The sequence below is a fragment of the Notolepis coatsorum genome (assembly GCF_963971535.1).
Source record: "Notolepis coatsorum genome assembly, chromosome: 15".
Taxonomy (NCBI): domain Eukaryota; kingdom Metazoa; phylum Chordata; class Actinopteri; order Aulopiformes; family Paralepididae; genus Notolepis; species Notolepis coatsorum.
The window spans coordinates 46,904,069-46,917,869 of record NC_140179.1 but is presented as its reverse complement, the minus strand read 5'-3'; the positions used below and the strand labels follow the sequence as shown (position 1 = coordinate 46,917,869).

General features: G+C 43.6%; 1 protein-coding gene across 1 annotated transcript in view; it reads left to right on the top strand.

The window, feature by feature from the left end:
• The window catches only part of LOC311241501 (tyrosine-protein phosphatase non-receptor type 12-like), a 118,182-nt gene that overhangs the window by 49,410 nt on the left and 54,971 nt on the right, over positions 1-13,801 (top strand). Inside the window, 2 exon segments of the mRNA XM_084330348.1 lie at positions 6,312-6,420; positions 12,261-12,337. Coding sequence (XP_084186474.1) covers positions 6,312-6,420; positions 12,261-12,337 — 186 coding nt within the window.

Below are 13,801 nucleotides of genomic sequence, written 5' to 3'. Positions count from 1 at the left end.
AGGAGCGCGGGCGGTATTTGACCTAGGCCCCACACCGCCTCACACCGCGCAGCCAGAAGTGAGGGCGCGGCCTCGCCAGCGGCTGCGGTGAGGCCCCCGACCCATACTGGACCTGTCCCATGGAAGGTTCAGAATGTTGACTGTCTCCCACCTGTTAGGCGCTGTCAGGTGGGGGACTGGTTCACCTCCATAGACCTGTAGGATGCGTATTCGCATCCCGATCTTCCATCCTAGGACATACCTACGCTTCCTTTGCAGGGCTTAGCGTATGGGTACCAGAGGCTGCCGTTCGGCTACTCTCTGGCTCCCCGCATCTTCACCAAGTGCGTGGAGACCGCGCTGGGGCCTCTGCATCGTCGGGGGATAAAAATTGTATTCTACCCTGGACAACGTTCTGGTCCTCGGCCGGTCAGGGAAGATTGCCAGGTCTCATACCAGGCAGGTGGTGGCGGCCTCTGCTGCCCTGTTAGGGGGGGGGCCTCGGTGGAGGACATCTGTGCTGCGGCCTCCTGGTCCTCCCCGGGTCCCTTCGTTAAGTTTTACCTCGTGGACATGACTGGGGGTACATGACTGGGGGTTCTGTCTCCCAGGCGGTTCTGAGGTCTGGGACCTCTCCTGCGTGTCACCATTGGTGGGCTAGCAGGGGTGTGTGGGTGTGTGCCACGGGGTGCTGTGTCACACGTGGTCCCGCCTGTGCTGTGCGTTTTCAGGGGTGCCTGGTTCCCCCTTTTTTTCTCACTTTGGTGGAGTTGACTGCCTCCCCCCCTTCGTTAGGACGGGCGGGTGGACGGGACTCCCCTCCTCCCTGGCTGGGGCTTACGGGCCCTAAGGGGGTACACTTGTCGGGCCACGCATCCGCTCTGCCCCTTATCTCAATATGGCAGAGCGAGACGCGATTGCCAGTATGATAATATAACGAAAGGTTATCTTATAACCTAGTTATATGAATACTGGCTGAGCGTCTCGCTCTTAGCGCCCTGAGGTCCCTTGGATGGTTTTCCGTGTATGGAAATCGTTCTGAGGAAGGTGGAGCCTACCCAAGGGCCGCCGGCGATCAGATGTGAAAAAAGCGCCCCCTATCGTCTCCCAGATGGTAAATCACCCTTTTGGAATGGACTCAATGAAAATGGATGGGGGGAAAAAAAATTCCAGTCCACATTTCACTTCTCACCCATGCAGCCGGAGTAGCAGAGTTCATTCAGGGGGCTCTGAGCCCCGCGGATCATGAGTTCTACTGTATACACGTTAGATCTATACACTTATCGATTTTTTCGAATGGTGATCAGGAATTGGAATATACCAGTTGGATACCATCTGATGTCAGGTAAGGAATCTATGTTATCAGTGTTAGGATAATCAGACTCGTTTTCATGAAGATATAAGCGTTTCCACTATTATGTGCTATGGCTGTTTCACTGTAAAATCCACAAGGAAATGAAAGCAGCTATTATCAGCGTGCGTGCACGTATACTATTGATCATCTAGCGTTTATTTGAAAACGATTCATAAATAGGCCGACAAATATCAACGTTCTGGAATATTCCAGTAAAAGGCGATTATCACAGAATGGGCTGTTTTTCACCTCAAAACGGGTGCTTTTCAAAATGCTCTCAAATGGAAATGAAGCGATAAAAAACCAATCTGCCTTGACAACACTGACTGGGGAAATGATTCTTTGATAAGCGACGGGCAGATTAGACACATAGCCATAATTTAAAACATAGATTAGGCGATATTAACGTTAACATTGGCGCCGATGGTGGCATTCAAGCACTAAGTCGTGCGCCCCCTGGTGGCACTGAAAGTGTTAAGTGCTAGGAGATAAGAGTTATCTCAATATGGCAGAGCGAGACGCTCAGCCAGTATTCATATAACTTGGTTATAGGATAACCTTTCGTTTTGTGCAAATGCGCGATTCTAATTGTCCTATTTCAAGCCCTGCCCTCTTTTCTTGATCCTCCAATCACAACTGTCTCTTCCCTTGGACTTGCTTGACACAATTTGTCCTCGGGAAGCGACAGCTGCGATTGGAGGATCAAGAAAAGAGGGCAGGACTTGAGATTGGTGAATTTACCCCCTTGGAGTCTCGGTATATTTGCTTTTAACCATGCACGTACAAGCAGACAAGCGGCTGCGTTGTGAACAGCATTGTTCACATAATAATCTATCCACTAGGGGGCAGATCGTGGCCGAATCCTCACTCGACAGACACAGAAATATATAGAAGAATATCTTCCTCTTGAGCTATCCACTATCCAGATAGTGTTTAGCCTGCCACACCCACACTGCCCCTGCTGTCCACGTGCTTCATTGCATCTTGCGGACGCATAGTTAATTTCCGAGCACATGCACAAAGTACACTCCGAAGGAATGCAGGATACGAACGGGTATTTAAAAGCATGTATACAGAGACTAGGGTTGGGTACCGTTCGCATTTGAACCGGTACTGGTACCTGTGCATCGATACCAGTACCCAACGGTACCTTTTTCTGTACTTTAGTCTCTAAAAAACGTTATTTACCTACCACACTTGCGACCGTTTTCATCTTGCCATTGCCCAGACTGCTTTGTTGTTGTTGAATCAAGTACAACCCTATAGGTAAGCCTGTATTGTGCGTGTGAACATGCGGCACACTTCATAGGTTTATTTAAATTTTTTTATAAAAAAATGTATTACCTAAATGTGGCACCGGTGGATCTCACGTGATATCGGTACTCTGTAGTACCGGCGTGATTCGTTCTATACCCTTAAAAGTACCGGATTCGGTACCCATCCCTAACAGAGAACCTTGGTCTTGTTTGTAGGCTGATCAGTTTATATGCGCTGTTGTGACACAGCATGTACAGTAGCACTCTGGCATATTAGAGATGGGTGGGGGAGGGAGAGACGGAGCAGAGAGAGAGAGAATGATGGAGAGCGGAAAGGAAGGAGGAGAGAAACGGGAGGGAGGGAGGGAGGGACAGAATGGAGAGGATGAGGAGGCTGAACCATTTTCACACGAGGATCAGAAGCTTGCTCGCCCACACTGACTTTCTCAGAGAGAGAGAGAGAGGGAGGGTGAGAGAGAAAAGCAGAAAAAGAGAGCGAGAGAGAGAGGTCATGTGACGGCACATCCTCTTCAAAAAGAGTATCCCAGTTTTAGAACTCTGCGTTCCTTTTTGAAATTCTCCCAAGTTCTACCGTGTGACACTCCAGGTCACAACAGAGCTGACGTGACGTCAATTTAGAACATCTGTTGTCATCGAAAACAACAGGAAGTTAATATAGCACCGCCCCCCCATCATTGCTGTTGGATGGGGGGGGGGGGAATAAAAATCCCACGGTGTGAAAACACAGATGATAAATAACTTGTCACGACCACATCACAGCAGTGATGAAGTCTCCTTGTGTTCACCTTGTGTACTTTCTAGACAACAAGGACGCTGCTAACTTGCTGCTTCTCTAATTCCACTTCCCATGTGCGCCTGACACGGCATAGAAAGGGACACATTGATGAGGATCCTGATGAGAGTCCGTAAACACGATCACATAACCCCCATCCTCCACTCACTACACTGGCTCCCCGTCTCATCCCGGATCAATTACAAAATCCTGACGCTCACCCATAACTGCATAAACGGACACGCACCCCTCTACCTTCAGGAACTCATCACTCCACAATCCTCCACCCGCACCCTCAGATCTGCAGGTAGCCTGCTCCTTCAGGTCCCCAATACCCGGCTCTGCACCCATGGGGGACCGAGCCTTCTGCACGGCTGCACCACGCCTGTGGAACAGCCTCCCCATCCAGCTGAGGGCACCACAGAGCCTGGACTCTTTTAAAGCAGGCCTGAAAACCTACTTTTTTTTTTTTTATATATTATCTTTCTTCCCCTCCTTTTTTCCCGATTTTTCTCCCATCCCACCCTTCCTGGTTGTTGCGTACTTTCCCCTACTGTTGGTCCGGGAGACCGGAGACTGTCGCATGCTTTCCTCCGACGCATGTGCAGCCTGGGGCAGGCCAACCTGGCCGCGCAGGTTCTCACCGGGGAGAGTGTAGCGTGTGGGAGGCCACACTATCTCTCCTCAGATCCAACCCTCGCTGAGCAGGCGCCCCGACCGAACTGTAGGGGTCGCTGTCCACAACGCCCAGGACCCACCCTTCAGCTTCCCACCCCCTGATACAGCCAATTGTATCAGCGTGAGAGGACAGCCAAGCTGATAGCAACGCCGGGAGCTGGATTCGAACAGGCGAATCCTAGTGTCTCCCGGTGTTGGTGATGAACGTAATCTCCGTGCGCCACCTGCCCCCCCCAACAAAAAGGCCTTTGACTGTTAGCCTTTTATTTTAATTTTTTTGTGCTGGCTGCGGACGTTGTTTTTTTTAAATGTTCTGTTTATACTATGTTTTTAATTAACTATGTTCTTATTTTTATTCTGTATTTTATATATATTTTTAACTGTTTTAACCCTGTAGACTAGTCAGTGTAGCACTTTGGGATCCCAGCGAACAAAAAGTGCATTACAAATTCAATCTATTATTATTATTATACATTGGCCTTCGAGGTCCGTCAATCTTTTATGAAAAATTATATCATAATAATTATCTTACAAGGAGAATGAGCTAGCTAAGCAGTTTGGTCCATATAGATGTATTATATTTGTTACAAGGAGAATGAACTAGATAAACACTACAGTTTGGTCCGACTCCATATATATGTATTATTTATTATCTTTGTTACAAGGAGAAGGAGTTAGCTAAACAGTTTGGTCCATATTGGTGTATTCCATATAGGGAATATCCATACATACCTGTCAAAAGTGGGTGGGATCATTTGAGGTGAATGACACTCCCTCTGGTGTATCATTGCTTAAATATACATAAATCGGCACAATCTCTCATTGAATGCAAATCGTGATGGAATTTGAACCGGTAATGATGTAAGATATGGTCCAACCCTAGTTCCACCCCCACTGCTCTTGGCCAAAGAGTCCATGGACAGAGTGTCTCATTCTGGTGGTGTCTCTTCGTCTCCTAATTGTACTGCCGCCATTGACTTAGTTTGTCTTAATTAGTGTCTCCTGCCATTACATCTGGCCACGCTCACGCCACACACTGTCACGCAACCATTAGAGGACTAATGAGAGTGTGTGTGCACTGTGTGCGTGCGTGGGGGCGTTGGGGGTTAGAGTGTGTGTGTGCATGTGCAGCTGAAGCTTGGAGCTGGGTATAGTGAAGTCCAAAGTGAAGTTGAGAGCATTGTAGTGTCTCAGTCTCTAGATGTGGTTAATAGACTAGTCAGAGATGGGACTGTGGGTAAAGGGGTAGTTCACCCAAATAAAAGAAGGGAAGATATTTTTAGATAGCATTCTTATCTCTTGTGCTATCTATCCATCCAGCCATTAACATATATCTCACAAGACTCCAAGAATCACAGTTTAATCAAATTGTTGTAAGATTCCCACCCCTACAAACAGCATAAAACGTAAGGGAAGGAAAACGCCTTGTCTTATGAAAAACAATTCTTCATGCAGCCTGGATCCTGAGGTGGAAGCAGTATATCTAGTTTAATGAGACCTTGTAAAACATTCCATTCTTTATTGAATGTAAAGAGAGAGCAGATTTGACCTGCTCCGTAGAGACACCTCTCTGTTTTCACATAGGTTACTTCGGTTATCTGATAAATACAAGACCGAGTGTTCATGAGAAGGACAGACACGCATACACACACCAGTGGAAAGTAATTACGTATTTTTACTCGAGTACTGCACTTGAGTAAAACGCGTAGGTACTAGGTACTAGGTACTTGTATTTCCATTTTAGGGACGTTTGTACTTTTTCTCCTATATTTCAGAGGACCTATTGTACTTTTTACTTCACTACATTAATCTGAACCCATCGGTTGCTACTTTGACCAAAAAAAGGTTTTGCTTTGAAAACATTGGACCGAAATTGATGAAGATGATGTTCTCTTGATTTTGAACTGGACCACCTATAACTTTAACATGTCCTTTTAGAGGTCAATGGGTCAAGGTTTAAATGCTCCCAAGCACTGGAATACACAAACAATGCATTGCTTTTGATAGTTATGTACATTCATTCAATCTCAAATACTTCTCTACTTTCTTTAGTAGAAAAGTAGAATTTTGAACGGAGGGCTTCTACTATCTAGAGCACTATTTTATCTGGGTATTTCTACTTTAATTTCCTCCACCACTGACACACGAAGACAGGAAGAAGAAAATCAAATGAAGAGCAAATTAACTTATCTCTCTCTCTCTCTCTCTCTCTCTCTCTCTCTCTCTCTCTCTCTCTCTCTCTCTCTTTCAGAGGTTACGAAGGTTATCAACAAAATACAGGACGGATAAGATCTACCCCACCAACGTAGGAGAGAGAGAAGAGAATGTCAAAAAGAACAGATACAAAGATATTCTGCCGTGTAAGTACACACACACACACACACACACACACACACACACACACACACACACACACACACACACAGGTATGCTCACAGTTAAAAGCCCTGAAATATAATTAGTGGACAGTTAGTTTGGTAACACTCTGACCTAGTTCTAGGTCAGACTCCACCTTTGCCTGCATAGCACCCTGAATACTACTCCGACACATGGATTCTGCAGAGAGTGAGAAACCTTCTCTACAAGGATGTCAGTCCATCCATGCTGATTGTTTTGCTATTTGCCTGACTGTTAACGGGAAAATCCACCCTAAAAATGTAATTCACATATAGTATTTCTATAGTACCATGCAGCTATACAAGTCTCTTCTTAAGCTGAACACCAGAGAGACCAGACTCCAGTGAAGATGTCATCAAGAGAAAAATCCTAGAGCTGCTCCGTAGACAGTGAATAGTGGAACGACTCCCAGGACATACTGGCTGACCTGTTCCAAGATCACTGGAATAGCAGCACACTGTGTAAATTCAGGTTTTAGAGTGGATATATATATTATTTTTTAAAGGGATTCTTCCCTTTAACCCTTTCACTGCCACACGACAGAAGGTTAGCCCTTTAGCAGAGCTAATGATGCTAATGATGGAGCATCGCCGTCGGTTGTGTGATAGTAAAGGGCTAACCTTCTGTATTGTCACAGTGAAAGGGTTAACCAGCTGTCGTGTGGCAGTGAAAGGGTTTAATGTTCTCTCCCTCCGCCTTCTCTCCTCCGAGGTGTTTTGGGCCACGGGACCGTTACTGACTGGGTCTTTTCTCTTGATCCCAGTGAGCCCCGAAAGCTCAGCCGGTCCCCCACATACCGGGACTAACGGTGCACCTGGCGCACCTGACCATGGATGCTTAGTAGTGTTGTCACGATACTGGAATTTCTAACTTCGATACGATACCTTGAAAAGTATCGATTTTCGATACCACTGGGAAAAGACTTTAATCTTAAAAAAAATATTTAGCTTTTGTTGCTGGTCGATTCTCCTCACCTTCTCTCTGGTATTATAAGAGAAGAGAAATATAACACTTTTAAAACCCTTTGTTTTAGGGCTTGGCAATATGGCCTAAAAATTAAATCTCAGATTTTTTTTTATCCGATTTACGATTTTAATCGATTTTTTTCTCTTGAAAACTAGAAATCATTCAAATAACATTTGTTTTTATTTGACAAAAAAAAATCAAACCAAGATGAATTTCCCTATTGGGATTGAAGTGGGCAAACCTAACTTTCACCAATCTTCATTTAAAAAAAATATATATATAATAATATATATATATAAAAGGTTACTCTTGATCAAACAAAGATGAATGTCCCTATTGAGATTAATGGTGCAATAACTTGCTTTTTCACCAAACTTCACTTAAAACAAATAAAAGGTGCCTCTTGATCATCAAACAAGAATGAATTTCCCTATTGGGATTAATAAAGTGCAAATCTAACTTTCACCAAACATCACTTTTTGTAAAATAAAAGGTGACTTAAAAATATATATATATATTTTGAAAATCGATAGTGCAGAAAGTATCGATATTGCGGGAAATTAGTATTGAAACTGTTTTAAATATTCAGAATCAATATGTATCGAAAAATCGATATTTTTGACAACACTAATGCTTAGGTCACCCCGTTTCAGCCATTTCAACCTCCAGTCGAGCAGTAACTTAATCTCCCCTTCCTCCCTGCTTTACATAGCAAACACTGGCCATCTGCCCGACTAATGCATGTTGGTGAACGGGTTAGTGTACGTCATAACCTGGCCACTGAGTGGTCACGTGCACAGACAAACGGTTGCACAGGCAGATGCATGCTGTGTGCACGTGTGCGCATGTATACATACACACAGAGCTCGGCAAGTACATGATGGCCCTATAGGGTCGGCTTATACAGCCCAACATCTGTCCATCTCTCCCTCCCTCCATCCCTCTTATCACTCCATTCATCCCTCCTGCTTAATCCATTATCCATCCATCCCACCCTCCAGTGGCATCGCCAGACCCTTTTTAGGGGGAGCTCAACCCCCCCTTTAAATTCATCTCTTAAAATATATATATATACATATATAAGATTTTTTTTATATGCACTGTATATTTATATGCACATATACAGTGCATATAAAAAAAATCTTAGCCCCATTAGCTGAATTTCTGCTGGCTCTAGCAGGCTAGCGTGAGGATAGTGGTATCCTATGAAACTAGACAACCTAAGGATTCCATTGGTACCACACCATGTTACCTGTGGGATGAAGGGGGATCATTAACACATTGCCCGCCGGGGGTTATGCCCATCTCATGCCCCTCTCTGCCAGCGCTGTAAGCCTATGGAGATGTTTACCTTCTTTGCAGGGCTATAACTTTTTTAATTTTATTGCTATATTGACATTACTATGGCCCATTCAACATCGATTATCTATCGTTCAGGATGTGGGAACGTTATACTTTTTCATTCATACATTGTTGTGTTAATACCTTCTAGAATATAAGTATGTTTTTAATCTTTTCTGCTGTAATTCCAAAAACGCTAGTTTTAGGCCCAAACGCATTATATAGATTATCGATTGCCGTTTCCCCCCCATACACGCTACACCAAAAAACTCAAATGTATATGATCGGTATACATTATGCCTCATCATGCGCGGAGGAAAGGGGGGGGGGGGGGGGGTCGTTTATAATTCCCCGATCATCAGTAACTGCTTTATGTAGGTTGGGTGGATATATTGATCAGATGGTTTGCAAACAAGGAAATGCACAATCGGGTTGAAAATAACGTTATATTCCTCTTACCGTGGGCCAATGAGACTGGCGGTGAAAGATCCCAATTATACGACGCTGATCGCCTAGGTCCATTTCCGGTTTGTATGGCACAATAAACGCCGAAATCATATCGATTATTAAGTTTAGAAAGCGATCCATTATGTACATAGTGTCTGTCGGGAGTCTCGTAACGAGATGTGACTGCCGGATGATTTTCATCGATGCACTGATGGCACATCCTGTTTGCGAGTGTAACTCGCCCGACCATCCACCAGGCGGCGGTATTGAGCCGTCGTTGCAGTCACATCTAAGGTCCAGCTGCAGGACCGGGGGTGGGTATATGAATTATGAATGCCATGGCGAAAAAATGAAATATTAATCTAAAAAACGCTGTACATCAATCCTGGCAGACAACGCATGGCGGCCAATAACGCTGGACAGCGTTTTTTCCGCTGGATGTGTTAATGCTGCAACCTTGTGGTTGACCTCTCCCTTGACCTCTCACCTCAAGATATCTGAATAAAAATAAATGGGTTCTATGGTTGCCCCTTTACAGACACATATTACCAAACCATAAATAAACTAGAGGTAAACTAGCCATTCAGAGGTTATATGGCATGCCTAGGTATATCGTCAAAGGTTTTTGATACTAAATCACAGCATGCGTTTTTCTACAGTGTTCTTCAATTTCTTGGTATCTTAATGGGATCATGTTTTAATTTTTGTATCAAATTTTCTTTCTTTTCTTTTACATGAAATATACAAACATGACAACACACAATATAATAATAATAAACAGGACTTCACAGGACAATAATAGTAATAACAATAACAATAAATACAATTGAACTGACGGTAGAAATAACAACATTTATAAATACAGAACATAAAAACAAAATCAAATTATATTATCACAGACACCACAAAAGACATTTCCTCCCCCACTCCCACCCCAGGACCCCCTGGCCCCCCAGGACCAACACCCCGACCCCGCTCCGCCACTAGATTGTGGCTTTAACTTTCTCTGCCGCTGAGACCCAAAGGATTGATCATGTTTGTTTATCAATTCTCGTGTGGTCAAAAAGTTTAAAATGTTTTCACCAAATCTGCATAAAAAATGGCATCAACCCAAGAATTGCTGCAACAACTTATGAAACATAATTGAGCATGGGAATGGCCATCATTAGGCATAGGTATAATGTCCCATGCCTCACATTTTAATAATTTGAATAAGCAAGATTCAAAACATGTTTAATGCATATTACTGGGCATTAAATATTGACATACAGTGTTGAGCAGCATCTGACATGGTTCCTTATGGTCCCAGCTTTCCAGTGTTGTGTGGAACTTATGTGACACCTACTGCTGACTTTGACTATGGACCCACAAGTCTTGGGTCTTAAGTGGATCATGACCCCTTATCAGCTTTTTGTTTTGAATCATTTAACAAAATATATTTTTGCTCATAGTACCTTTCCAACTCTCTGAAGGTAATCATTCATGGTCAAAATAATAACAATAATAAAAATGTATACATTCTCATTGAAAATGTTTCTCAATTCCTCTGTCAAAACACATGGCAGATGAGCATTCAGAGGTTGTTTAACACCTTAAGCCTGATCGGTACCGGGCTGAGATTTATTTCACGTCATAAATAGATCAACATAGTCCGTATTAAGTAATGTTGCGTTTCTTTTTCAAATGTAGCCAAGAGTAAAGACCCTAACCCTATCAAAACAGCAGTCAAAGCACTACGTTTGTACGCCTGCGAACACCAGCTACTAGGACAGAGAGACTTCGGCTCAGCTTCTTCCCCCAGGCCATCAGAGCCTTGAACACTGAACTCTCCACACGCAAGCACACTTGAGCACACACACGACACACACACTGTACACGCTCACACACTAGCAGCCACTTTAACATGAGCAAACACACACTCATGCTGCACACGCTCACACTTATGGTCACTTTACAAAAGGAAAGGTCACTTTAAGAATAGTATAGTAGAGCTTGAGATTGTATAATATAGCATTGTATAGCAGTGTACATAAAGACCCAGTGCCTCATCCATAGCTAACAGTGTATTGCACTACCACAGGACCTAGCATGTCCTACCATGCTCTGTAAATAACTCATGTACATATACCGATATGCCCTACTTTGTTTACTTGTTTTATTGCACAATGTCGTTCTATTGGATTCTATTATATATTACTATTGTATTATGCACATCGTTGCGGGCAAGACCCCCCGCATTTCATTGTATACTTGTATGCCGTGACAAATAAAACTCTTGACTTGACTTGTCAAAGCACTACGTTTGTTTACCACTGATTTGAAGTGTTATTAGCTAAATATGAGCTTATAAAAATCTCTGTGCATTGCATCGGAAACCGGATGATTTAGAACGGTGCTTAACTAACTTAACTAGCTCGGTGCTTTAACTAACTTAACTAGCCCTTTTATTAGTTGAATCAGGTGTGCTGGTGGTGGAATTTAACAAATACATGGAACGGCTGGGGTGCCGCGAGGAGAGGTTTGGGAACCACTGATTTAGAACATGCAAATGGCCTTGTAGAATTGGAGCAATCTTCCATTTACTTGGGTATGTACTTGTAGGTGAATTTTCTGAAAATATGGCAAAAATAATTTGGTAAAAAATAAGTAAATAAAAATAAATCTCCTGGCGGGCATGCATGTCTCTCCATCCATCCTTCCCTCACGCTATCCTTTATCTTCCATCCATCCAACCATTCATCCACCATCCATCCATTCATTCAAGGCTTTTAGTGAATAACCTACTCATTAGTCAATGGGTACATACGCGACAGATGTATGGACACACACTCTCTCACACACACGCACGCATGCACGCACACACACACGCACGCACAAACAGGAATGATGATATTGCTCTGTGTTCCATTAACCGCAAGATTCATTTAAGTTTTTAATCTCTCTTTCTCTCAGTGAAAACATTATTCTGAATTAATTGAAATTCCATCCTGTTCACACGCTATCTCCCCCTCCCTGCCCCCCCCCCTCTCCCCTTCCCTCTCTCTAACAGTTGATCACACTCGGGTGAAGCTTGCGTTAAAAACAACCAATCATGACACAGATTACATCAACGCCAACTTCATCAAGGTAAGAAGCTTGCCCCCTATTGGCCACCAGCCATCATAATGTCCAGTTCTTAAGTTAGACTGAGCAACAATGTGATGGAATGAAAGTGAGACATTCTCATACCTCACTCTGCCACATACCTCTGTCTCATACCTCACTCTGCCACATACCTCACTCTGCCACATACCTCTGTCTCATACCTCACTCTGCCTCATACCTCACTCTGCCTCATATCCCTGTCTCATACAAATAAAATAAAATGTATTTGTAAAGCCCGCAATCACACTTTAATGTCCCCATGGGCTGGACAAGTCTTCTTGAAACAAAGGGGGTGGATGTCGGTGATAGTAGTGTTGCTATGGATGATCAATGGGTGGAGAATAAAACTTGTTGGTATGTATGAACATATATATGTGTAATAAAACACATATGTACATGCAATAGCAACTGGGGTACGGAAGATTTAAATAGAATAGAGCTAAGAACAACAACGACAACAACAACAACAAAAGAGAAAGCATAGGGAGACGAGCGCTAGTGTTAAAATAGGATAAAGGCTAAATGTCGAGGCTCGGAGCTCAAAATATCATATTCCGTTTGCACATGAGTATGTATTCTGTTTGGATCCATTTGAAGTATGGGGGCGACGTAGAGAGGATCACATCTTGGCCATCGCCACGAGACACCCACTCACAGGGAGACGGGGACAGGCGTTACAGTTTGCGTGTTTGTGGTGGGCGGACATAGCAATAGATACATGCAGTAATCATATTATGTGAATAGAATAGAAGGTGGTACGAAGCTGATCCATGGGACCGCTGGTGCTCATGTCCAGTATGACGTAGAAGGTCACTATCGCTCTATATCACTCTGTCTCATACCTCTGTATGTCTTAATACCTCACCAGCACTCTGTCTCATACCTCACTCTGTCTCATACCTCACTCTGTCTCATACCTCACTCTGTCTCATACCTCACTCTGTCTCATACCTCACTCTGTCTCATACCTCACTCTGTCTCATACCTCACTCTGTCTCATACCTCTGTCTCATACCTCACTCTGTCTCATACCTCTGTCTCATAAGATAAGATAAGATAAGATATTCCTTTATTGATCCCCTTGGGGAAATTCAGGCATCATAGCAGCATGGGGGAAGGGGGGGGGGGGTACAGGTAGTAAAAACAACACAGGCAGTGTAAACAATTAGGTCAATTAGGTCAATATAATTTACTATCTAACTAGCTGAAGAAGAATATTCACATTATTCACAGTGTCACATAAGGTGCAGTATGCATAAGGTAGTGTTATAATTTACTATCTACTGAGTATACATTATTCACAGTATCACAGTATCCACTGAAATATACATTATTCACAGTATCACAGTATCCACATAAGGTGCAGTATGCCTAAGGTAGTGTAGGTTGTCCTCCTTGGGTTCCTATAAGTCCCAGGTCACTCTGTCTCATACCTCTGTCTGTCTC